This window comes from Fundulus heteroclitus, chromosome 15 (assembly GCF_011125445.2).
Source record: "Fundulus heteroclitus isolate FHET01 chromosome 15, MU-UCD_Fhet_4.1, whole genome shotgun sequence".
Taxonomy (NCBI): domain Eukaryota; kingdom Metazoa; phylum Chordata; class Actinopteri; order Cyprinodontiformes; family Fundulidae; genus Fundulus; species Fundulus heteroclitus.
Window position 1 is genome coordinate 20,091,054 of NC_046375.1, and position 26,583 is coordinate 20,117,636.

General features: G+C 43.9%; 1 protein-coding gene across 2 annotated transcripts in view; it reads left to right on the plus strand.

The window, feature by feature from the left end:
* The first annotated feature begins 2,702 nt into the window (after positions 1-2,702).
* mfsd2b (major facilitator superfamily domain containing 2B) overlaps positions 2,703-26,583 on the plus strand; it is a 28,869-nt gene continuing 4,988 nt past the window's right edge. The window contains exons 1-12 of one of the 2 annotated variants that reach the window (XM_021318606.2): positions 2,703-2,927; positions 4,345-4,685; positions 10,272-10,397; positions 10,528-10,652; positions 16,851-16,974; positions 19,901-19,979; positions 20,071-20,252; positions 22,664-22,757; positions 23,548-23,669; positions 24,102-24,185; positions 24,386-24,469; positions 24,619-24,728. In XM_021318606.2, the coding sequence (XP_021174281.2) occupies positions 4,362-4,685; positions 10,272-10,397; positions 10,528-10,652; positions 16,851-16,974; positions 19,901-19,979; positions 20,071-20,252; positions 22,664-22,757; positions 23,548-23,669; positions 24,102-24,185; positions 24,386-24,469; positions 24,619-24,728 (1,454 nt within the window). In that variant the 5' untranslated portion in view covers positions 2,703-2,927; positions 4,345-4,361. The remainder of the gene's footprint in view (positions 2,928-4,344; positions 4,686-10,271; positions 10,398-10,527; positions 10,653-16,850; positions 16,975-19,900; positions 19,980-20,070; positions 20,253-22,663; positions 22,758-23,547; positions 23,670-24,101; positions 24,186-24,385; positions 24,470-24,618; positions 24,729-26,583) is intronic. The other variant, XM_036147633.1, reaches the window with a different exon arrangement.

The window sequence follows — 26,583 nt, forward strand, 5'->3', positions numbered from 1 at the left end:
TGTGCATGGTTGTTTGTTTGTGTGCCCTGTGATGGGGTTTGCCCCACCTTTTGACAACTGGCTGCAATGACTGCTGGCACCAGACCCCTTTCTTCTTAGGCCCCCTAAATGCTGAGGCGACATTACCTGGCCCAACTACAGGAGTTGAACTCACCACACAAAATAAATACAAATATTAGTCATACATACACGTATGGCTGGGAGTTGGGACTGCCTTGCACTCAGTGGAATGCATTTTCACATGTAGATCGGAAAACCAGTCAAACTTCTTTTGGGCCCTTGCTGAATTAATTGATTCCATTGTTTCCTGTGAACAGATTATCCAATTTGAGTAGCTGATCTCTGCAGCTCCTCCTTACAGTCGATAGTCTGTCTAATTCCGGGTGATGGAATAAAAAGTGCTTTATGAAAATTTTAAAGTGTGCAATGTGACTTTATAATATAACTCTTCTTTAAGCTTTTTTCCTGACTGTTGTGTTCCTTTGCTCTTCACGATGCCCTTTTATTCACGTATGTTCTCTAACAACCCTCTAAGGCCTTCAAAGAAAAGCTGTATTTATACAGATTAAAGCACGTACTGGTGGGATTTATTCCACATGATGGATCACGGTTAAAAATATTAAAACAAACCATGCTTCCTTTTCCTTTCACTTTACATCTGAGCCTTCCTTTGTGCTAGTCCGTCAAATATAATCCCAGTAAAACACACCGCGGGTTGTGGCTGTGATGCTACACAATGTGGACAAGGTGAGAGAAGGGTGAATATTTTTGCAAGCTGCTGTAAAGTTTACAGAAGAGTTCAGTAAACCACCTGACCGGACAAAACGTGACACTTTTGCGAGAGGAGTAATATGATGGCAACCGTGAGTGTGGGACAAATGCATCCGGAAGCCAGGGCGCTTCTTTGTGAACACCTTACCTGGTCTTGGTTCCAAACAACCGTGTTTTTTTTTTCCCCTGAGGGAAGTGAAAACAAACAGGCCTCCTACCTGCATTCCTCTCACAACGGCTACTTCAGCAGAAACAATACGATGCAGAATGGAATCTCCTGAGCCTGGGAAAGATTGCAAAAGTCACCTGGTGCACGTAGCTGTGTGACAAGATGTTTATTTTTAATATGACAGTCAGCCAATGACTCGCCACAGACATTAAAAACAGACACGTCGCTATTTTTTTTCTCAAGATCTGCCACATACAGTTGAAATTAGACATACTTTCACACTGTATAAAAACATGAATGCTTATTTTATCTCCCTGACAATAAATCACACCAAACCTTTCCTGTTTTAGGTCAGTTAAAACGATCTTAACTTCCTTATAGATCATTGGTAGGTAGCATTTCCTTTTAAACTGGAGCCAGGTTAGTAAGCTGCCTTGCTCATACGCACATTCTCAGCTTTGCCCAGAATTTCTTTAAGAGACAAAGATCTGGGCTTAAAATACTGACTTTGTTGTCCTCCCAACACTTTGTAACTATTTGGCAGTAAACCCAGTCTTATTGCCTACTTGTGTTCAAGCTTAACCGAGGTGCTGCTTCACTGTTTCCACATAATGTCCGTTCCTCATGACGCCATTTACTCTGTGCAGTGCACCAGTCCCTCCTGCAGCAAAACACCTACATACCCCAAAGCTGCCACCCCCATGCAGCTGGAAGGTGTTCTCTGGTTTGCATTTCTCCCTTTTCCTCCCAACGTTAGAATGGTTAGAATGGTCGGCATGGTCAAATGCTTTCATTTTGCTTATCTCACCACGGGACATAAAATAAAGAATGTTGTCCCTGAATGCATTTGTAAACTGTAATCTGGCTGTTTTGTTACTTTTGGAGTACTGGCACCCTTGTGTCCAAAAATGTCCCCCTGATATAGACTATTGTCTGATTTGTGTTTGATGATGACCCACAAGAAAGCCATATGTATTTCACCTTTTTAACTCAGATGTTTTGACATGGTAAAAAGGCATAGTCCTTTTGTGCAGGGGTTCCAGAAGTGGGGCCTGGGACACCCCGTGCGGCTGCGAGACATCTCTTGAGAGTCGCGAGATGATATGATGCTGATGTGCTAAAAAGATTTAGTATTTCATTATTTGTGAAACTTATACCAAAGTATAACTCTTCAAGATGCTTTACAACATTCCTCATTGTAATGCAGGGTAAAGGCTTCCCTTTCCCTATGAAAATGCTACTTTATTCTCGTAATATTATAACGTTATTCCAATAACTTCCCCCCAAAAAATATAACACCTCCCCAAAGGGGGTCACCAGTGTATGGCACTGTTATGTTTTGGGTCAAAGGCTAAATAATTTGGGAATCCCAGCTTTAGTACATAGACTTCTGAATCTGAAGACGGAATTTCAAATTCTCTTAAAAATGTTGCAATATTCTGACATTTAGCAAACTGTGATCATATCTATTGATCTAAACTTCTAAAAATTTTAGTCTTATTCTATGTTAGACAGGGACAAAAAGGTTACCTGTCGTCTTAAACATATGGTTTGACCTGTAAATCCTGAAGGGATTCAACTCAAAGCAAATCAGAGCACAGATTAAAGATGACGTTCTTTTTTCTGTCTCACAAACACAGTAACGACAGCAGGCGGGGAAAAAAATTGATGATGTCAATCCACAACAACAGAAACTGCTGCTGGAGATTAATCGTCCCATAATCCCCCCCACCACCCAGCAGCGCGCACACGTCCACTCACGCGCAGGCACGTTTCGTACACCACCGCGGCCCCGCGGGGCGCAGCCCCGTCACTGACTGTCGGCTGCTGGAAGGAGGCAGAATCGGAGCGGAGCGGATCGTCTCCATCCTCCGCAGTCTACCTACTCATCCTGCCCGTCGGATCGACTGTCTGAGCGGGGCGCAGACCAGACGCCAGCCCTCCAACGTGACGGCGGCCGCGGCTGGCCTTTCCCTGCGAGACCGAGGTAAGATGACGCTGCTGCATCCTCCGGTGTTGTTAGGAGCTGCAGAGCGGAGGGATGCGCTCAGCTGTAGCGGTAGAGACAGAGATGGACACCTTCCTGCATGGAACATTGTCTGATTCCAGCCCCTGGGTGTTCTGCAAGGGTGTCACTGAGCAAACGAAAGGCATTTGTTGTCTGTTTACATGTATGATTTAGATTTTTAACATGGGGCATATGGTTTATCACTCGGGGTGAAATCTTGTGGGGGGGCAGCACAAGAACTTGAAAACAACAACAACAACAACAGCAGCAACTTCTAAATACTAAAGCACAAAAAAGAAGCTTTTCTAAATACTTGGACAAGATTATTTTACAGCGAATACAGATTTTATTTTAAGACACATTTCATGATTTATTAAAACTTGAGGTACAATTCCCCCTCTAAACAGTTGGTAAAATCCAATTTCCTCAGGATTGTCTCATTAGCCAAAAGTATCCTTATATCAATAATACATAAACATTTAAAAACGAAGATCCAACATCAATATAAGAATAGTGGGGCGCTGGAGAAGGAAAGGGGCCGTCATCCCTCCGGTCAGGTGTGGAAAAGCCCGTGTGGCTGAAAGCGGTACTACAGCCACGAGCTGTCACCATGCTTTCTGAGCTAGGTTCAACTTTGCAAGGCACAAAAGCTAACGTCAAGCAGGCCCACAAGTTTTGGTTGTAGTAGCAGTCCTTATAGTTGTTGTGCCTTAGGCAAGCCCCTCCTTTTGCGTCCCGCTTCACCCCCCCCTCCCTCTGCAAAGAGCATACAGTTTTCTGGCTTCCCCCAACCTAAGGTGGCCCTCAGACTTAAAAGCACTGGAAATGCTTCTCCTGTGTTTTTTTGCATACTAAATGAACATTTTGTCAAAAAACAACACACAACAAAAACATTGTCTCCCTTTTTCTTGCCGCCTCCGATGAGATGTCACCCTGGGTGGCGAGCCATACCTACAATATAAAAAAATCGCCATTGTGTAGTGTAGTTAATGGGTTCAGAAAAGCCATTTTCAGAAAATAACAGTCTTAGGCGTAATGGGAGGTGAGACCAGAGGGAGGGGATCTCCCACAGCCCTTTAATTGCAAAAACCGCCACTGTCTATTTATGCACTAAAAGTGTCATTTAGTCAAGTGTCAGTGCCGTTTCTCATGTCTCGCTCCACTGCATCTGCACTGAAACGCTCTCCTGCAGCACTTCCGATCGTCCAAACAGCGCTTGACGCTGCACCTGAATGTGTGCGTACATGCCTGCATTCTTGCGGTGGACTGTTCCACAGCATACCTGTGTGTGTTTTTGTGTGAGAGAGAGAAAGAGGGAGAGAGAGAGAGAGAGAGAGAACAGGTGAGATCTTTCATGTATCTCTTTCTTTGCCCTTCCCTCCTGGCACCGTTCCAGAGCACAGCAGCATGTGAATGGCGGCGGAAAGAGGCCGAGCCGTCAGCGAGGGGCAGGAGGAGCTCCCGGCCTCCGGAGCGGCGGCTCACTCACGCCCGCGGAGCCACATCCCGTTCCAGCCCCTGACACGCACCTCCCAGTGGCAGGCCACTCTGGATCACACCCGGAGTCACGGCCGCGCTCATCACTTCATCATTCCCCAGCACGCGCAGCAGCAGAGGTACAGCTGTCGGCTCGCACACAACCTCTCGGCCATGACCAAAGTGGAGAGCAGAGCCCAGGGCTCGGCGGGGAAGCTCCCCAAGCCCAGTGCACCCTTGTTTCCCAAAACCCCTCAGCAGGTAAGCCCCTACTTCATTTTTCTCTTGCCCTGTCTTTCTTTTTCCTTTTCTTCTTTTTTTGCTTGTCTTCACGTCGCCGCCGTAACGCAGAAGCTGTTATCCTCCTTTGAACATCTGGATGTAATCTGTTCAGGCTCGCCCGTGACCGACTTGATTGGATGGAGAGTAAAAAAGTGTGATGCCTGCAGCTGCTTATCTTGTGTGTGTGTGTGTGTGATTAATCAGGTTCATTGTTTTCCCCTTGGACTGTAAATCCTCCAGATAAAGAAGTCAGTTCCCTCCAAGCTGATTTTATTCAATTGAGGAAAATCTGTTCCGATTTGCCGCGAGAACCGCCGGAACGTTGCTCTCCTGGTAATGGTCCTGGTCATATCAGTCGATCACCGGGAAACAAGGCAAGCCAAACAGACGACTTGGACAACTTTGTCGGGGTAGAAGAATGGGTTGACCTCGCTTCGTTGTGATTTTACGTGCGCTCCTTATTTGGAGGAACAGTTAAGAGTAGGAAACGTCCTGCGTACATGGTCCACTCCTTACATGGGTCATGTCGATACGGGCAGGTTACTAAGGTTTTAAGACATGAAGCCACATGGATCATGGAGCAGGCCAGCGAAGCCCCTCCCCCGGCCGTTGCTGAACACTGCCCGTCAGCTGGCTGAAAGAAGGCTCCTTTTAACGAGAAGCCAAAGAAATGCGCTAACGTGTTGGATTTCCTCCGGGCTGCAGGGAGCACCAGCCCTCCCCCGCTTGCGGCTGCTCACTGCCAGTCAGCTGCCTGAAAGAAGGCCCCTTCTACCGAGATCCTAAAGAAAGTGCCAGACGGTCCCGTTTTCTCCAGCCGTCTGGGGCAGACAGTAACGCAGCGCCACAACCTCTGCCTTCTGTTGCTGCACGCTGCAGATCAGCTGGCTGAAAGAAGCACCCTTTTGATGGTATTCTAAAGAATTTGCAACAGAAAAGTTTGTTTTCTGTCGCATAGAGTAAGACGGTGCAGTGAAATCTCCCACGCTTCTGTCATGGTTACTGGTTAGGAAGTACTTCTTGATAGCGGTTGTGCGGTAAATAAGGGTGAGCCGCCAGTAGATCTTAGGGTAATACTCTTTTAAAACTACAAATTGGTTGTCTGATCAGATAGCCCAACTGATTCACCAGCTAAAATTATTATTAATTAACGTTATTTTATATTCTCTGTTATTAGCTAATTTCTTGAAAGCAACTAATGCATTCGGAGATTGTTTATTTCATATTTTTGCATAGGTGTATAGTAATCAAAATATGATTATTATTATATAATTATAGTGATAGCTTTAACAGCTGTAGACGTTATTGCTGCTTTCCGATTTAAAAGGAAACGATTAGCTCGCGTTGTACTTTCGTTTGCTTTAAATATTCACGCCAGCACAGTGACAGTGACAAACCATTGTCCTTTTACCGTGAGAATCCCGTACCGGCCCAAGCCTGCAGACAAGTCCATGAAAGAGTTTACGTCCCTTTGTGCGCGGGACGTTTTTTTTTTTTTTTTTTTGTGCGGGTGCTCTGTGTGTTGTCCCACAGCAGTACCACAACAGTCGCTCATCTCCTGCTTTGCTGCAACAGCTCCGAGTCCCCTGCGACCCCCCCCCCCCCCCCGCTGCCTCACACACCGCAACCGGTTCTGCAACTCTCCCGTCTCTGCCAAGCTTCTGTCATCCAGGTTGTCACCTTTGAGGAAATACTTTGAAGATGAGGCAGTGTTTCACAAAGGATGAGAGAAGTTTATGAATGTGTTCTTTATTAAATGTCTGTCTTTATGTGTGTGTGTGTGTGCATAAACTTAAAATTGCAGGTATTTATGAGGACATAAAGGCGAAACCGCCAGGAATAACTGTCATCTAAGCAATTAATCTAACACCCGGTTTTCTCCTGACTTTATTTACTTCTGTTGTCCTCATTTAACATATTGACAAGGATGAGTTTGAATTTGCTGCTATAAATATGAATTAATAAGTGGGATTGCATTTCCTCTAAAACAGACCACAGAATTAGTTCCCTGAATGAGAAATGCTCATCCATGTTTTACACTCGTCCCATTGAGCCTGTTTCTTTAAATCATCTATCTGGATCAATGGGTCGGGCTCATCCTTTTACTCTTTCTGGACAGAAAAAGCGAAAGAGCGGTGGATGCCTGGTCTCTGTCTAGACATCGTATCGGTGTTTAGCCTGACAAGCCATAGCCGACAGTTCCTGGTGTCTGAGAAGGAAATATGAGAAGTAGGACTTCCTGTTTCACCAGCATTTAATCTTCTTGCAAATGATACATTTATGCAAATGAAAACTAAAATAAAACTAAGCCTTGTTGCCTTTGTGGATTGAAACATTTAAGCCATCCAAGAGCACCCGGGTAGGAAAGGGGATTTGGTTTGTAGAATTGTGTCGATATGATTATCTGTGCAGTTCTGAACTGCTTCCTTGCTCCTGCTCAAGAAAAGCCCCCCCCCCCCCCCCCCCCACACACACACACACACACACCATGATACTACCACCACCCTGTTTCCTCACGTCGTGCTCCCTACGTAGCTTGTGGCAAACTATAAACGGGACTTCCTCTCTCTAATGTTCTGAAGCATCCCTGATGAAGATCAGAGTAGTCGACAGAGTCCCCCACCCGAGCTTTGGATCTCTGCAGCTTCTCCAGAGTTACCATGGGCCTCTCGGCTGCTTCTCTGAATTATGTTCTCCTTCAGCAGCCCTTTGAGTTTACATGGACCTCCACCTAGATATGCGGTCGCGCCATCCTCTTTTCATTGTCAGATGATGGATAGCTTGAACAGATTTGAACATTTTATGGCACATTCCCGCTCACAGGGCTACCCCTGACTCGTCTGCTGCGTCCCTGGTTCTTCGCGATTCGCCAGTGTTCTTCCGTCGTTTGAAGCCTTCACAGAACAGCTGTATAAATTAACGCCGAACTAAATCCCAAGTTCTGTTGGCACATTAGGTAAAGGCGGCCGGCTGCACTCAGCGTTACGTAGAGGTGTCAAAGGAAAGGAGGCTGAATAGAAATGGACACCGTGCTTTTTTCAGAGATTCGTCTGTAAAACCTGGAGAACAGCACGAATCCGTTTCTTTCTCTTCCCAGACACGAATGCCTTTCTTGTGTAATATAATACATACCATAATTAGCTCTGTGGAAACTACCACTGTAAATTCCTCGCGAACAGCTCTCTGCTGTGATTTAGGCACAGGCAGCAGAGGCGCTTGGGAACGGCAGAAACGACTTTGACGTTGCAGGGCTTCTCATAACTTTCTGCCGCCGTAAGCCTTACCCTCTTATCAGGAGACGGCTTGAAGTTTCCCGACTCTTCCAAATGAGATCTGTGGCGGTATGACCCTTTTCATTTGAAACCCTTCAGTCCATGAAACGTGATTGGTTAAGTCATTATCCACCCCCCCCTCCCTCCCCATCCATTCTTTAATTATCAGTCGTCATTAAGAGGGTCTCCCCGCAGAGCCTGAAGATTAATCAGCTTCAGAGATTAGGCCTCCCCGTCCTTGCCCGCTTGCTCCTGCGCTGCGTTGAACTCCTGCGGTTGCCCCCCTTTGACTCCGAGCCGCCGTTCCCCCCCCCACTATCTGCACAGCCTACTTACTGTACGGACTAAGCTCTGCGTTTGCTTCAAGACAACGGCAGAGACGAGAGGAGGAAATCCTGTTTGTGTTCTTTGATGAGGAGAAGTCGGTAATGAGACGCAGAGCGTAAGATTTTTCGTGGGAAAAAAAAGTGTTTAGAGACATGCTGGGAGAGCTGTTTTTTTTTTTCTTGCACATCATCAGTTAAGCTCTCACTCTCCAGACAGCCGGGACTTTGATTTTTATTTTTTTTTTTTTTTAACCCCCTCTCTCCAATTAAGGATAATTGCAGTGAGAGTGGAAGAACAGAGGGTTTTGAAGTCGGAACCACCGAGCAGCCTTTACTTACCTCCGACCCGCTTGTCTTATGATTGAATAATTACACACCTCCCCTCCTGGTAATTGTCGTCCTCCAGCCCCTCCGTGTTTTGATGGGGGCGAACCGGGGAGGAAGAGAAAACCTGAGCCGGGTAATAACAGTGCGCCGGGCCGTGGTTGCGGTCGCTTTGGTGATTTCCGTCTTTCATTTAACTCTGGGGAGAGGAGCTGTCAGCCAGGCCTTGCCACTGGATGTGGACTGGAGCTATTTTGTGTGCGACACCAGACGCTATATCTGTGGAGAGGGGAAAAGGCAAAAAAAAAAGGCCGAGATGTGGCCTCGGAGACAGTAGCAAATGTTGTGCTGCCCAAACTGCCCACACACACACAGACACACACACACACATATACACACATAAACACACAAGGTGAATTGCTTAATGGTTTTAGCAGGGCACTGGAAAGGAAACACAGCCACGGATGGGTTTAGTGGGATTCTGCGGCTCCTCCATAAGAACCAGCGTCTGCGCCCGTGGACCACAGCTCTAACAGCCAGCAGGGGTCTATTTCTAACTCTGTTCCAATCCATAGACACACACACACACACACACACACACACACACACACACACACACACACACACACACACACACACACACACACACATGGTGACCTATGAATGAAGATCTGTCCTCTCTGCAAGAACAAACCAAATAGCTTTTTTTGGGAAGCAAAATCCATGCGTAGCGTGCACCTACATTACTGTAAAGATCATGAGTCGCTGAGTTACTGCAGCGTGAATGTATGGAGGAAATGTTATTTTTGGAGCCTCTTTTGAAGATTCCTATATATAAAACCGCACAGAAGCTTTTTTTTTTTTTCATTTTGTGTGTGTTGAACTTTTTCCCGTTGCATTACGATCCCAAAAACCTATAATATATTTTATCTGAAGATTATGTGACGAAGACAAAGTGGGAAAGAATTGTGAAGAAGGAGGAAAACGCAAACATGGCTTTTTAAAATGCCGAGCTGCTCTTTTCATGCGGTAAAACACGGCGGGGACAGCATCATGCTGTGGGGAAGCTAGTTCTGTGTAGCAGGGACAGGGAAGCCTGTCGGGGCTCTTGCCATTGTAACTGCAGCCAAAGAAGATTTTACAAAGTACTCCCTGACAGTGGGCTGAATACAACAGCGTGCCACACTTTTAAGATTTTTAGGCGTAAAACATTTTGAAAATCACGTGTCTCTTTCTTACGCTTAAACATTTATGTACTGCTTTGCACTGATCTGTCATTATGTGTTTGTGTCTTCTCTATGGACTCGTTCAAAACTTTATCGATATCAACTTTTCTTATGACCAATTGAGGGGAAACAAATTTGCTTCATCACAAATCATTGTTACGATTGAATATGTAATTGTTTCAAGCCAGGTTACAAATGTCAGTGTCTGACAGCTGTAATCTCCAACTAATAGCCGCTTTGAAATAAGGCATTAGACGTAAATTTGTACTCACACCTACTCACTAGTGTCCGCCTCACAATATGAAATTCTTTCACTGTTAAAGATAAAGGCGGAGCTATGCTGTCATCATTCTTGGCATTTTTTTCCTATGAATTTAAAGCCGTCTCACCTTACTTTCCCACCCTCTGTCTCCGCAGACAAACGTGAACCAGAAGTTGACGACGTGCAACAAATTATGTTTCGCTATCGGTGCCGCTCCCAAGGAGGTGGCTGCCAGTGCCTCGGCCTTCTTCCTGCAAATCTACCTGCTCGATGTTGCTCGGGTAAACTCTTTGGTCCATGAAACACATAGCAACGTATCGGAAAGAGTTCTTGCATTCACAAATAGCTAAAAAAAGAAAAAAAGAGAGAGAAAAGTACTCCAACTTGAATCGCATTCTTTATGTGCCGCAGATCAACGCCTTCGAGGCCTCCCTGGTGCTGTTCATAGGGAGAGTGTGGGGTGCAGTGACTGACCCCATCATTGGGTTCCTCATCACAAAGAGCAAATGGACCAAGATCGGCAGACTCATGCCCTGGTGAGCGACGTCATGGCTTTATTTAGTTTTGAAAGTCACTTGAAGAATATTTGTTCAACTTGTTGTTCCTGCACAACAAAGCCTGCATGGAGAACTCTCATCCGCTCATGAATTATGAACCATGTTTGGTTTTGCTCCCTCGCTCTTGCATATAATTACGGTTGCTTCACGATGAGCTGTTTGCTCCACTTCTCGATCATTCAGCAGTCACACCGGAGGATTGCGGTAGATAAACAGGCTTTGTAAAGCGTTGTTCTCGACGTTGCCTCTGCTCTAGGGCACTGATGGTTTACTTAAAGGGCGTGGGTGGCTCTTTCTCCTTTCATGCCAGGGAACAATCGACTAAGATTGGATTCACCTGTATTCTTTTTTTTTTTTACACCAGTGTGTACAATGTGCACATGTGTGTCTGTGGGAATTGGAGTGTCTTTAAAAGTTTAATTTAATTTAAAACTTCAGGTCAAAAGGTACAACTCATGTATTATGAGTTGCATTATACATTAATGCACTTAAACACTCTCTTTCTATATCTCTCTCTCTATCGCTCTCTCTTTATTTATTTATTTATATATATATATATATATATATATATATACATATATATAATGAAGCCCATGTTTTAAGAAAATTTACTTCTTGAAAAAAGTCTAAAAAGTATGTTAGTGGTACACTGCTAACACCTTTAATATAATTTAAAATGAAACCCTTTATCAGACTATAGTGATGGAAAGCATCATTTCTATTTCTGTATATTTTGTGCTGTTATAATGAACCGTTTTAACCACAAGCTAAAATATTCATTTTCAATACATTAGAATATGGGTTCCAATGAGGCTCGTTTGTCCTATTAAAAGTACCTTTTTGCAAATAACAACCTTTAACCAAGTATTAAACATAATTTTCATTAAGCCCGCATTTCTTTGTTAAAAATATATGTTTTTTATCGGGTTGCTGTAATATTCTAATATTAAATGTCATGTTTTCATTAAATGTCAGCAAAACATTATTGTTATTCACAGAAATAAGTGTTAAGCTATAAAATGTGTTTACCTTAGTTAACTGGGTCACTGAAACAAATTGACTTGTTGATACCATTCTAATTTATTGAATATGACTTTAGTTTTTATAATGCTTTTTCAGTCTATGTTTATTTCATCAAATTTAACTTGCGTGTAATTTTGGAAATACTTTTCATTCTGCAACATAATTTATTTACATTGCTGTTTTAAAGGACCATTTTAGGACAGATGTGCTTTAAAGAATAGGCAGATTGCTTCACACACAGTCCCATCACGGCTGCAGTTATTCCTGTTGCTTGTGTACCCCCCCCGCTCACCTTTCCATCAGTATGCTTGGACAGAGCAATCTGTAAGCAGACAGCTGTTTCTACAGTGACCTTTTGTGGATTACTGGAGGGTGTGAATGAGCTTGTCAACGGTCAAATCAGCTGTTTTTTCTATGATTGTGTGGGCCAAAACACTTTGTATATATATATATATATATATATATATATATATATATATATATATATATTACTGGACTAATTTAGTACAAAACCGTTTTGAAAAGTTACTTTTGGATTTTCATTAGTTGTAGGCCTACTCCAGAGTCCTCTAAATTAAGGTGACAGAACCCTTGAAATATACAACAGGTGTATATCAGTATGTGAAATCAATAAAACATCTGACTTTTGCTTTTTGAATGGCTTACTAGGTTAAAATAATCCTAATTTCTTGTGACGCGGTACGTTGTGCCTCCGTGTGTCGGGGCTGTCAGTGAAACGGCGTGCATGTCAACATCAGTGTGGATTTATTTGATGTTTCACGTCAGCGTTCACGCTAATCCCTTTCCTAAAAGTCGCGATTTTATTTGTTTTTATAAGCTGATAAGCGTTTCTGCAGCATATTTCTTTAAAACACAGTCAGCGTGACTCTTTCTGTCACAGCGCTGGAGGTTTTCTTTTCTAAAACCGTAGATTACACACAAACCGTCGCCGCTGGAGGCGGTCCAAATCCACCGTTGCCTGGCCTGCCACACTCAGTCGCAGACAGATGCTGTTGGTAAATCAGCTTTGATTACCCACGGGAACACGTAGACGAGAGCGTTCCAGCCTCTGTGTGTGTGTTATGTGAACGAGTGCATTCCCCCCCCCCTGTGTGTGATTTTTACAGTGACAGGGCAGGTCACTCCCCTCGGTTCTATCCTGTTTGGAAAGTCCCGTCCGTCCATTCACCAGGGAACTGAACCTATTCACAGCCAGAAATTAAGTGATTTCTATCTCCTGACTTCCTAAGGATGGAGTCTTTGGCCCCAGTATGCCCCACCCCACCAACCCCCACCCTGCGGCTGCAGCAATGCTCGGTATTTGTGACTGTTGCAAACTGTCATCAGGGCAGGAAGAAGGAGAAGAAGAAGAAAAAAACAAACATAATTGGAGCTGTTTTTCAAGATTATCTACCTTTGAAAAACACAGTTAGAGGAAATAGTGAGGGTTGCAGAAGTATGTATTTATTGTTGTAGAGTGACACAGCCGAAACAAGTTTATCTCCCTGAGTCATGCTGGTGAAGATTCTCAGTCATCCAGGTCATGGTCATTCCAAAAAAAGTAAAAAAACAAAGCAACTGGACTTGTTTTCCGTAGTTGAAGACGTTTCGGAAGCGAAACGTCTTCAACTACGGAAAACAAGTCCAGTTGCTTTGTTTTTTTACTTTTTTTTGGAATTTCCCTGAGTCATAAAGTGACATGAAAAGTATGCCATATAGTTTAATATATCATTAAATGTAGATGGCCAGTTGATGTTTTACGCAGGTCTCTCGGTTTGTGCGTTAGAGGGCAAAGTTTTGAGGCCGCAGCTCTCTCATCTCGCATTTACCAACGTTTAGGCTAGCAGCCCTGAAGCGTACCTGTCAGCACACTTTAGATGGTTATCTTTGCTCAGGTAAATACCTTTCACACCGCAGGATTAACGAGGCTTTCAGAGCTCACAGTGTCCGGGCCGTTTTTTTTCCCCGTCGCATAGATCGGGTATCTGCCTTGCGTTTCTGTGCCGTAAAAAAGATACACCCCGTTTGTACAACGGAACGCGTTTTTTACAATAACGCGTTAAAAGATAACCCGTGTCGTTACAAAAAGTAGTTTTCAAATGAGGATTGCATTCCTCAAGGGAAGAGAAAGCTCTCCATTATTACCCCGTGAGAAAAAAACAACAACTGGTTGTTCCAGCTTAGGCAGGAACTGCCATCAAGTATTTCTACTAATTGTAGTCTTTGACTTAACTGCCGTATTGTTTCAGTTTATTTAATTTTTTTTAATTATTTAAATGTTTCAGTTTAGACATAGCAAGTCATCCATGTCCTGTTGCTGTATTCCTGACGCTGTATATTACTTTTGCTACTGAGATTTATGACTTGGAATAGCCGAAAGCCCATCAAGAGCCCACCCTGACCTGTAAGACCTTATTCAAATCTGCTCTGTGCCACTTCGCTACATCTAATTAACGGCCAGAAAAAAAGCGAGTGAGAGGAGAATTATCAGTGTCGGCCTCCCATCAGCCCAGCCCTGCTGTAATTAAATCTGTGCAAATTACCGGGACAGGTGTCGCCATTCATTCACGCATGCAAAATGTGTCAGAAAGCACTCGGGTGTTAGCGCGCGTGACTTTGTTGCCTCTGCCCGAGCTGCAGTCATCTTGCAGGAACATTCTAACTGTCCTGTCCCCCCCCCACCTTCCTGTGGCTCTTTCAGCACTCCCACTGTCCAAGCGGTCAATAATGCAGCACCAGCGTTGTCGACCGCCTTTGTTTGCGCAAACAATCAGGAGGAGAGTGAGGTGGCGGTGCTGGATGATGCCAGAAATGACTGTAACTGGCCTCTGTTTGCCTCTTTTTTTTAATAATATTGCTGTGCTAGTGGAGAGCAGGTCAAATAGCAGTCCATTATCTATAAGTGTCTTTTTTTTTTTATCTGCGTCCTGTTCAAGCCCTCAGGCTGCATGACAAACTGGATTTTGACTGGTAACAAGTGAAAGACGGTGGATGATGCGTCGGTTGGCGTTTGCAGACGGGTTATACCGACGGCCATCAATCATCCGGCCTTTTTTTTTTTTTTTTACCTCGTTATTTTGCTACGTGCAGCAGTTTGCTTCAACCATAATGACACAGACAAGTTGTATACTTATGAATTATACATGGCCCACATACTGTATCCCTCCAAGTTCTGAGGAAAGGACATCACAGCCGAATCACTTCATGCAGCTTTTGCCTAAGTGCGTGCTACATATTCATGGGTTTGTGTGTGTAATACATCTGCATGTGTGTGTGTGTGTGTGTGTGTGTGTCTGTCTTTCAGTGCTGCCTGTGGGGTTGGAGTTTTTCTTTTTTTTTTTTTTTTCCCATTTTCTTCCTTTCTTGCATTTCCCAGGGCAGATTCCTGCCATACTTAGAGCAGAAGCCTGTAATCGGGCAAAAAAAGAAGGCTTGAGTTAAATAGTGATGTGAAAATGACAAAACCACATTCATGCCCCTGCTGTGATTAGTTGTGATGCTCTGAATCGGTGTAGATCCCAGTTTCCTTTTGCTCAGGGGGGGATCATGGTAGCTTAGTTGTTCAATCACGGTTGTTTTATGGATGTGTTGAAGGCTTCGTTGTTTTTTGGGGAGTGCTGTGAGAGTATGTGGTGCCAGGGCTACCTTATGGGTTGTCTGGTGTGTTTCTACAGCACTGCCACAGCTTGCTGCTAGTTTTCACTGAACACGGCAAGGGCTGTTTTTTTTTTTTGTCACAAATCCTGTTTGTGTTGTTCTCCGAGATTTGTATACGTTCGCTGTGTCTTGCGATTAACTGAAAGGTATCGACAAAGAATTGGAGAGTTGACGTAAGCTCACAAGTATTTCAGCCCTGATCCACCTGTGGAGGGAGCAACATACCCATGACCACCATGAACCACAGGGGGTAATACCGGAATAGGTGTGGCATAGTCATGTGAAATGAAACAAAGCAAGCTCCTGGAGAGCAGAGGCACTTCCTTGTCCTCCAGTGTCTCATCTGAGAAAAATGTTAAACAGCAGAATCGAATGCAAAAGAATGACATGAGCGACGATTGCGACACCAGCGTTCAGCCGTGAAGGTACAGCACCCATTGCCAACGTAGTGCTGTAGCTTCTAAGCCACGCTTCTTCAGTTCTGCAACACCCGCTGCATTCTTTCAAAGGGCTCTGACCCACGATCTCTGCGGTTCGGCTTGTGTGACGTTAAAGGGCTGCGTGGGTCATCGTGGGAGTTTTAAGTTTGCGCGTTTATTGAAGACCTATGATATGCATAGGGCTATGGGCAGGAGCTGGTTTGGAAACAAAAGTGACACCTTTGATTTCTGCGACTGATGTAGTTTTCTTAGCATGACCATGACCTTCAATGTGCGTTGGAGTGGTTCGTTGCAGCTGAAATGAGAGTCTGAAGAAATGGTTCTCAACCAGGAACAGGTGGACGGTTCCCTTTAGGTAGGCGGTCAGTCTCTGTCTCAAGCAAAAGGGGTTTTATCTCAGTTTTAAGTTGATGAATGACGACAGGAAGGGGCAGAAGATGGAGTTACGGATGGGTTAAGAAAGCGCTGAAAAGGCGAAGTTTACAAACTACCCGTATGTCCACGTTCTTACCCTCATCAAAGAATGAGATTCCAGATACAAAGAGCTGAAATGAGTTTTCTCCGTAGGGTGGCGTGTTTTATTCCTACAGACAGGATGAGAGTCCTGCTGTTTGTGAGCTCCCCCGTCATCCTAGGGGAGCTTTGAGTGCAGCTGCTGCTCCTCTGCATCGAAATGAGACAGCTGAGGTAGTTTGGGGATCTGTCCGGGATGGCCTCTATATATATGGAGTTTTTTTTTTTTAGGCCTGTTCCACTGGTAGGAGACTTCTCCATTCATGCACGGGGGGGTCAGTCTCTGTCTCAAGCGGAGGTACTCAAGCACCTCGGTGTTTTCGTTTAGCAGTGATAACGAGACAGCACGGATTGGGACCTCCTCTACAGTAATGCGGGCGCTGCCTTTGTCTGTTTTTATTTATTTACCCTCATGGACCGGTCGTCGCTGTGATTTAATCTCATATACAAGCAAAGAACAGCAGAAGAATGGATGGACCAAGTCTCCCTTACCCTTCTGGTATCTCATCTATCATTCTCTCCTCTTTTTGTTTTTGCTCCACAGGCTACTGGGATGCACGCCGTTTCTGGTGGTGTCGTACTTCTACCTCTGGTTTGTCCCTCCCTTCGACAAAGGCAGGTTCGTCTGGTACCTGGTCTTCTACTGCCTCTACCAAACCCTCGTCAATGTGAGTACGCGCGCTTCCTCGGCTCACGGGAACGCTTCGCGCTGCCGAGCGATGTGTTTCGCACTACTCCGACACGCGGTAGACGCTGAGGGAGGAAAAACAGTCGGCGAATGGCCTGACTGGTTCGTCTCCCTGGCGTGGGCAGACGTGTTTCATAACGTAGAAACAGAGTGCAGCAGTGTTGTAGTACTCGAGTCCGAGACTCGAACTCGAGTCCGAGACTCGAACTCGAGTCCGAGTCATTAGCTAAATTTAGAGACTCGTGACTTGACTTGGACTTGAGCACTGATGACTCGAACTTGGACTCGGACTCCTACATTCAGATCATTCTGACTCGGAAATTGAGAAAAAGACTCGACTTTTTTTTATATCATTAGGCTATAATTTTAACATGTCATTAGAATATTATTTAGTGTATGATTTTATTATCTAAATTATTAGTGCAATGTGGTGGAGTGTGGATTTTTTTTATTTTTAAAACATGTAGGCTATGCTTACTTTAGTGCAGAACTTGGACTCGACTTGAATTAATAATGACTCAACTCGGACTCGACTCGGATGAGTAGTGGACTTGACACGGACTCGACTCGGATTTATTTTTAATGACTTGGACTTGACTCGGACTTGAACACTGGAGACTCGAACCTGGATTCGGACTCGAGGCATAGTGACTTTACTACAACACTGGAGTGCAGAAATGGTTGCAAATGTCTTGCATTGAAGGAGGAGATGACGGCAGATATCTGATGTCCTGGTCTGATAGACGGATTTACGAGAACAGTTTTGTGGAGCCCAAAACTATATATATCTTCCCTTAAAGGGGAAGTCGAGTTCTCTCGATTGAGTGCTGTTTATGTGGTTTGAGCTATTATTCTCCACCCCCCCGCCTCCCCGTTTCTCCTCTCTCTGCTCCGGGGTACCCTCTAGAACATGTGCTACGGAGCATTTAGACCGCGGCAGCCAAACTGCTGTCAGCTGTTCCTGCGTATAATTCTAACTACTTGATGGCTGTACAGTCATCCTGTCCCGAACCTCTTGCCCAGTAAATGCCGGTTGCCACTTTTAGCCGAAGCTTCATTGTCTGCGGCGGTTGTGTTTGTGTGAAGATCCGCTGCTATCACTTAGGACGTCACAGCCTGTAAACAGACACCGGTCTGCTGCGTTGTGTTTGTGTCTGTAATCAACTAATAAAGGGTTTGCGTCCAAATAAATCACTTCCCACTTTCGTTTCAGTCCAGAAAAGCGAGGCCTGATTGAGCCTATAAATGTTTGCGTCCAGTAAAAAGCCCCATAAAATGACATGCTGCGCGGGGGCAAAACACTGGAGGAAATAAACGCTTTCGCGGGCGCGTTTATTTTCGTTGTTGGCTGCGCAGGCTCATTTGGCGGCGGTGCTGACTGAGCCCTTGAGTAAATTACAAAGTGAAGCTGGACTATGGTCGCTTGGCTATTCTCTGGGAGAGGTGGTGAGGAGGAAGAAAACAGATCCGAGCTTGGCCGATCCGGAAAAAATGCACAGATTGCTTTTGATAAATATACAAATGGGTACTTTGCATTTGCACTTTTCACCGGAACCTGCCGGATAAAAAGGCGTCCAGTCTTTCATTGCGGAGCCACTTTGTTTATGCGGCTATTTAAAGCTGGACTTTAGCATAAAGCATTTTGAATTTGTTAAGAAGGAATGATAACATTTTCATAGGGACAGCTGCCTCATGTCATGAAGGTCCTTAGCTTGGTTATCTTTCCCTCTGCTTGCATGGGTTTTCGTCCACAGTTTGAAACACTGCATGTAAATGGCACCCTCACCTCACCGGTACATAGGATTTTTTTTTTTCTCCTCACATCTGGAGGAAACAGGAATGACATTTCTCCTAATCAGTGAAAGCTTTTTATGCCTAACCGGTTGTGACTTGTTATTCACAACCGGTTAGTTGGCCGCACCCAAAGACACAGAGTTGTTTATTTTTTTTCACGCAGTACAATCTAAACAAGACAATATCTATTCAATCCAGACCAATTTAAAAGAATAATACGTTGGTTCAGTTCAAATAAATGTAATCCAATTTGGTTTAGGTCAGTTCAGTATGGTTAAGGAAGTAAGTTAAATAAATTTCAGCTCAATTCTGTTTAATTGAATTTATTTCAGTTGATTTCATTTTCCTGTCATTCGGTCCAGCTATATAGTTCAGCTCAAGTTTACTTTGTTCACTTCACTTTAGTTCAGTTTAATTCAGTTCATATCAGTTCAATTCATTTCAGATATGTTCTGTTCCATCCATCCATCCATCCATCCATCCATCCATGAATGAATGAATGAATGAATGAATGAATGACTCAGTCCAGATCAGCTCAGTTAATTTTGATTCAAATGAACTTTGTTCATTTTTCCCCAAACTACAACAAAAAGGCTCCTCATGGCACTCCAAATGTCAGTCAGTTCAATTTAAGCGATGCCATTTCTTAAAAAGCCGTGTAATCAGTTCAACGCAATGCAACATGGTCCCTCGTTGTGAGGAATCACAGTGCGGTGAGGGACCGTGGAGATCAACATCTCGGCTTTAACATGATGACGGCAGCCCTCTGGCTTGAACAACTCATAACTTGCAAAATTATAGTGTTCTAAAAAACTTACAACAGTTGGTTAGGGTATATAACTTATTGTTGATTTAGATTTAGCTAGTTAAAGTTGGACAAGTAATGTTAGCCCTCGTTCAAAGTCTTCTGGCTCCATGACATGCAGTTTATAACATGCATTTATATCAAATTTAAACAAGTTCTTATAGCTGTCCTTTTTTATCACTTTTTACGTATTGTTCGTTAGCATAACCACAATATATGCATTAATATTTTTCTTTTTATTTACTTTGACAGAATTAATTCTTCCTGTCTAGCCTGAGCCTTAAGTTGATCTTTTGTGTCTTTGCAGTGTTTCCATGTGTCTTATTCTGCTCTCACCATGTTCATAAGCACGGACCTGAAGGAAAGGGACTCAGCCACGGCTTACCGTAAGGTCTTTCATTATGCAAGAACTCCTCATCGCCTGCCTTGAACCCACAGCGGCGAAGCATTAAGGCTCTTTGTTTTGGGTCCTGGCAGGGATGACAGTGGAGGTGATCGGGACCCTTGTGGGCGCTACCATCCAGGGCCAGATCGTGGCCAGCGCTCACACTCTGAAGCACTGCTCCACACCCAACATGTCCGCCAGTCACCTTGGAAACAGCAGCGGGGCAGAGAGCGTGAAGAGTCTGGTGCACTCTCAGGAGTACCTGTCACACGCTGTAAGTGTCTCTGTGCCAACCCACGAGCTCAGGTGTGCTAAAAATGGGGCAAAAAGTCTCTTTGAGATTAACGAGGGCTGTCAGCGCCGCGTTCTCGCTGAACCGGGAGCGCCGCTGTGAACTCAAGGCCGTTCTTTTCAAAGGGTTTTGAAAAAAAAAAGAAGAGCCGAATGAAAAGGAAGATTGTTTAAAATTGGCTCCATATTTACCGACTGTCTGCGAGCTCTGACATCGGAAATATGTTCATATTCTAACCCGTGTAACCCGCGGGACTGAAATGAGACGGCTTTGTTTGATATCCGAAGCGCCATGCCGGGCCGGCTCCCCCGTTTACGACCACAAATGGGGTTCCTCCCTCACATCGGGCTCCAAGAGCGGCCCCAGTGAACCGCCGGGTCTCCGCAGCCTGCAAGTCATTAGGCTTATTTATGTTTCACCCAGAGCGTTGCAACGCACCCCCAGATACAGTCTGCAAAACAATACAGCGCAAAACTATTCACACCCCTTGACGCTTCACATCTCATCAAACATGAGCTTCATAGTTGGGGCAACACAAATAAAGGGATGATTGTGAGATGGAAGTAAAAGAAAAAATGTCTTTCTTTATTCTTTTTAGAAAGCTAATGACTCTGATACCTCTTAATAAAAGGGCCCTCAGATGCCATCTAAGTAGTGAATATAGTCCACCTATGTGTAATTAAACAGTGGCAGAATTTCAGCTTTTATGTGAGGGTCTCTGAGCTTTGTTAGAGAAGTCTAGCGGACAAACGGCACAGGTCAGGAAGAACATTTTTCAAAACAATGTTTATAGATTATAAAACAATTTGGCTACCAAGCTTGGAACATCTCACAGAGCAATGTAGAAGCCATCATCTGAGAACAGAATGAGCGTACAAACTACCCAGACATTTAGGTCAACCTAAACTGACCGGCCAGGCAAGGAGAGCGTTAATCAGAGAAGCAATCACGAGGCCCATGGTGGCCCTGGAGGAGCTGCAGAGATCCACTGCTCAGGTTGAAGAATCCATTGACAGGATGACTAATGCATGTCACAAGAGCGGCCTTTGTTGGAGAGGGACTGGATGAAAGCCACTGGATCATGGTGCTGGTGGCAGCATGATGCTATGGGAATGCTTTATATGGTCAGCAGCAGAGAAGCTGCTCAGAGTCGATGGAAGGATGTAGGAGACTTTACAGCAAAAGATCCTAGAAGAAAACCAGTTAGAAATTACAAAAGAGGTTCACCTTCCAGAAGGACTATGAGCCCAAAACATACATCCAGGCCTTTAATGGAGATGATTAGATGATTGAAATGGCCCAGTCAAAGCCCAGACCTAAGTTGAATCATAAATCTTTTGCAAGGCTTAAAATAGTTTTTTCAAGGACACAGTTTGAGTTACTTTGCAATGGGCAGACACTTCAGTTTCTAGGTCTGCAAAGCTGGTGGAGGTGTACCTCGAAAGGCTTGCAGCTTGGAGCTATTGACACACGATGCAAGCCTCACTTTTCAGATTCTCATCAGTAGAACATTTTAACAAACATATATCATTCCCCTTTTTGCTGCACTACTCTACATCTATCACTTCAAATCTATTGAAAATAGGTTGAAGTTGAAAAGTCTTCCCATCTAAGGTATCGACAGCAGGCTATAACAAACAACATTTTAAGTTTGCAGAGCTGTGAGTAAAGACAAGCTCCTGCACTGAATCCATGGCTCTTGGTTTTGGTGGGCGAAACGTCCTGCTTTGGATTCTACTTGCACCGCAGCTATTTGGGTCTCAAATAGGTCTTTCCCAGTGGATTTTGGGTGAACCCTATCGGGGCCAAACCGCTCACCAGTCCTACCCCCTCTGCAGCCAGCCGCTAAATTCACCCCCCTCCTTGCGGTCGCTGGCGAGGGTGGCATGTCGTCTGGGCAAACTCCGTCTGCCCTCGGAAACAGCGAGTGTTTGATCTGCGTCAATAATGAAGAACCGCCGAGCTGAGCGGCATGGAAAAATAGCAAACAAACACAAGTTGTTTAAGGCAGAGCAGTTCCTGTGTGGGGGGGGGGGGGGGGGGGGGGGGTGCGATTTATTTACCTCTGTATTTTTGGATCTGCTTGGGGTTTGTTTCCTTTGGTTGGCTCTGTTTGTTCAAATGAAACAAGCACAGCCGGTTGGGTGGCTCAAACCGGTGCGATAAATCAGCCACTTGCGACAAACAACGAAGAACAGATTAGGACAAAGCAAGCGGCTCTAATTGGAGTTTTTTTTTTTTAAATCTAGGAAATTAATTGTGTGACTCATCGGGTAACTATGAATTATGAAGAACTGAACTGACTTGTTTGCGCTGCTTCTGCGTAATGAAAAAAAAAAAATCGAAATCAAAGAAAGATGGACAAGATGTAGGCCCTGCGTTCTTTGTCTCAGCAGAAGGAGGTCTACATGATCGCTGCGGGTGTGATAGGAGGCGTGTTCCTTCTCTGCACCCTGGTGATGTTCCTGGGAGTCAAGGAGAGGGAAGGTGAGATCTCGCATTAATATTCCCCCATAAAAGGATTTCATTTTCACACAGAGTTACCAGTTATCTATGGAGCACGTTCAAAAAACAACCGTTGACCAGATTGCTTTACAATTTCACAAAAAAACACTGAATAAAATATAGAATAAAACACTGAATTCAAATATATAAAAGACTTTTGGCACCTGAAAGGAAGCACATTTTGGATTTAAATCTTTAGTCAATAGAATTTCTTTTTATTTGTCTGTACAGTAGATGTTGGACACTGCAAAAACAGAACTAAAATAAGCTAAAATTTTCTTGAAATTAATGTATTAGTACTTTATTCGAGTAGGTAAATAAGATAATCTGCCAATGGAATAAGATTTTTGAACTTTGAATAGAAAGAATTTATCTCCATCAACCTATTTCAAGTGCAGTATATCTAATTATCTTATTTTAGGGTTAAAATGACTCTTTCCATTGGCAGATAATCTTATTTACCTGCTGAAATGAAGGACAAATACACTAGTTTCAAGAAGATTTTACTTATGTTTAGTTATGTTTTTGCAGTGGACAGTTGTGCTCTCTCTCTATTTTTTTTATTTAAACTTTATTTTACTGCTTGCCTTCTTAGCTAAGACTCTGCAACCAAATGTTTACTATGCTGCTACTAAATGACGGCTCAAAGACAAGCAAAGCTAAGCCACTGCATTGCAGGGGCAGTTCCTGTAATACCACCGAGCAGATCCACGGTCCTTCCCTTACTGCATGTTATCTGATAGGCTGCATGTATTTATTCCGCATTCTTTAGATCCCTATGGCCTGAGTTCGGAGAAGCAGATCCCCTTTGTGCAGGGCTTCGTCATGGTGATGAGACACGGGCCGTACCTCATCTTGACAGCCGCGTTCCTCCTCATCACCGTCGCAGTTCAGGTAAATGTGTTTATGATGCACTTGTCACACAGGGCGCACAGTGTTGCACTGAGAGGAGGCATTCCGTTGTTGGATCTCTGCAGAAGAACACGTAGCGGAAAAACCCGCGGTTCGAAGCGTACTCCGAGTTCCTGGACTCTTCTGGGCGATACTGACAGGGCTTGCTTGCTGCGTGGGGGGGCATCTGGCACCTTTACAGGGTTTAGATTATGGGAGGCTTCTCAGGCTGCCTGGAGTTTTATTCCTTTCCAAGTTGACGGTTGTCAGCTGTCATCTGTGTGGGCCTCGGGAGTGGCGATGAATCAAAGCAGAACCCCGTCAGCAGCTTCTCCAGTCACTCGGTTTGGCAGCCGGTGCTGCAAGCCGAGTGTCCCCTCGACGGTGCTGAGTAAACAGGGCTGAATATCTCAATGTTCTCTCATGTTTCTGCAGCTGATACAGAGCAACTTCGTGCTCTTCTGCACTTACGCTGCCGACCTGAGGGAGCACTTCCAGAACATAGTCGTGGTCATCCTTGTGAGTCACCAGATTTATTTCTTATTCGTATATATATATATATATATATATATATATATATATATATATATATATATATATATATATATATATATGTATATATAAAATCAAACAATTCTAGCCTACAATTCAGAATGGTGTTCAAAATCCTATTTAAGGAGTATGTTCACAGATTATTTGCTTATTCTGGTCCCATGCAGATTTCTGCAGTGTTGAGCATTCCATTTTGGCAATGGTTTCTGCAGAGATTTGGAAAGAAGACAGCAGCTTTTTGTGGCATCGTGGTAAGTATACCAAGGTTTGTTTTTGGCAGCGATGAGCTTGCTGGTTTCCGCAATCCTGCGGATGTGCCAAGCGAGGCTATCGCTGTCACGTAAACACATCCGATTGTCTAAACTTCTAAAAAAACGCTTGTGTTTGTTCGCCTCTTTAGTGGATAGTGCCTTCCACCCTGATGTTGGTGTACATCCCAGACTTGGTTGTGGCATACATCGTGGCTGTCACCTCCGGGTTCAGTATTGCTGCATCGCTGCTTATGCCATGGTGAGACCATCTAGAAGGCATCAGATCACATTACTAAATGCGTGGTAAATGTTTGTACTAGCTTACCTTGTCCCGATAGAGACTTTTGGTCCAAGGTGCCCTCCAAGTTATATAAAAAAAAGAAGAAAAAGAAATTGCTAATCATGTCCCAGTTAGATACATTAAAGTTGATAAAACCAAAGCCACGTATGCCCTTGAACGCTCAGTAGCTGTATGTACACTGTATGCAAAGACATTTTCTATTTTGACATTAAATCAGACTAAACCTATTCCGTTTTAGGTCAGTTATACATTTTTTTTAATCCATACTCAAATTGATTATGTACTGTGGGCTTTGGGTTCAACTCGCACAAACTATGTGTTCCTATGTGACCCTTGGCTCCAGAATGCTCTCTGGGGGCCGCACAGTGGCAGCCCACTGCTCTCCAAGGGGATGGGTTAAATGCAGAGAACAAATATCATTGCAATGTATGTTGCAATGACAATAAAGATGATTATTACAGTTTACTGGGATTTTGGCCATTTCCTCTTACTTGACAGTTGGGACGTTGTTGCGGCAAACACTTTCCAGTTGTAGTTTCATCAGAGCACCAGGACGTGTGTCCAAAAATTAGGGTCTTTGTCCCTGAGTGAGTTTCACAAACTGTATTCTTGCTTTTCATTTTGCTTCTGCAGTAATGACTTTTCAGCTAGCGGCTTACAAGCTTCTTCTGCCAGCATCTTCACTAGCTCTTTTGCATTGTGTCGGGGGTTGATGTGCGCCTTTCACTCAAAAAAAATGTCATCTCTGGGGCTGATTTAATGGGTGGACATTCCAGTCTTTATAGCTGCCTATTATGGTTTGATCAAATGAACGTCACCTTCAGGCATCTGGAACCCGTTTCTTAAAAAAAGAATCCATTATCATTCTAGCATTTAGCAAATAGAATTTATTTTTCTAATGTCAGCTGAGTCAAAACAGGAAAGGTTTAATCTTATTTAAAGTCTGACAGGGAGGAAAAATAAGTTTTTTCCCACCATGTATGAAAATATTTAGTTACAATTAAATACCTAACTCCACACAGTCAGCTACAGGCTTCAATAAACTTACCTCTTGTTCCCTTTGTTGATGTTTTAATGTGAAGCAGTACACTGCAAAAACAGAACTAAAAATAGGTAACATTTTCTTGAAATTACTGTATTTGTCCTTGATTTGAGCAGGTAAATAAGACTATTTGCCAATATAATAAGATTTTTCCACTTAAAATAGGAACAATTCATCTCCATCATCTCATTTCAAGTGCAGGATGTCTAATTATCTTATTTTAGAGGTAAAGATACTCATTCCATTGGCAGATAATCTTATTTACTGGCTCAAATCAAGGACAAATAGACTAACTTTAAGAACATTTTACTTGTTTTTAGATCCGTTTTTGCAGTGTAAGCTGAAACGCTAAGCTAACACCAGCGTGTTTCCATCCTGTTTTGATGCAGCTCGTTGATCATTTGGCTCATCGCCTGTTTCAGAGCGGTTTCAGTTAATTACGTGAGAACAAAAAGTTCCCCGATTTCATAAATGGATCACCTTGCTTTCAATTCATAACTATGACAGGCTGGTTTTTCGGCATACTTTCTGTGGAGTCCTTTTTCCTACCGAGCACTTTCTGTTTAGTGGTGCAATCGCACAGGGCAGTTCAGGACGCCGCAGCAGACACGATAGCCTCCGCCTTACGGTGAAACACCCCGACCCAAAACTGTTTGAGAAAACCCAGATTTGCTAGATCAACAAAATAATGTGCACTGTGTAAAATGCAGTTTGCTACCCAAAAAAACAGCTGTGCTAATTGTTGTTAGCAAAATCCCAGACACTACACAA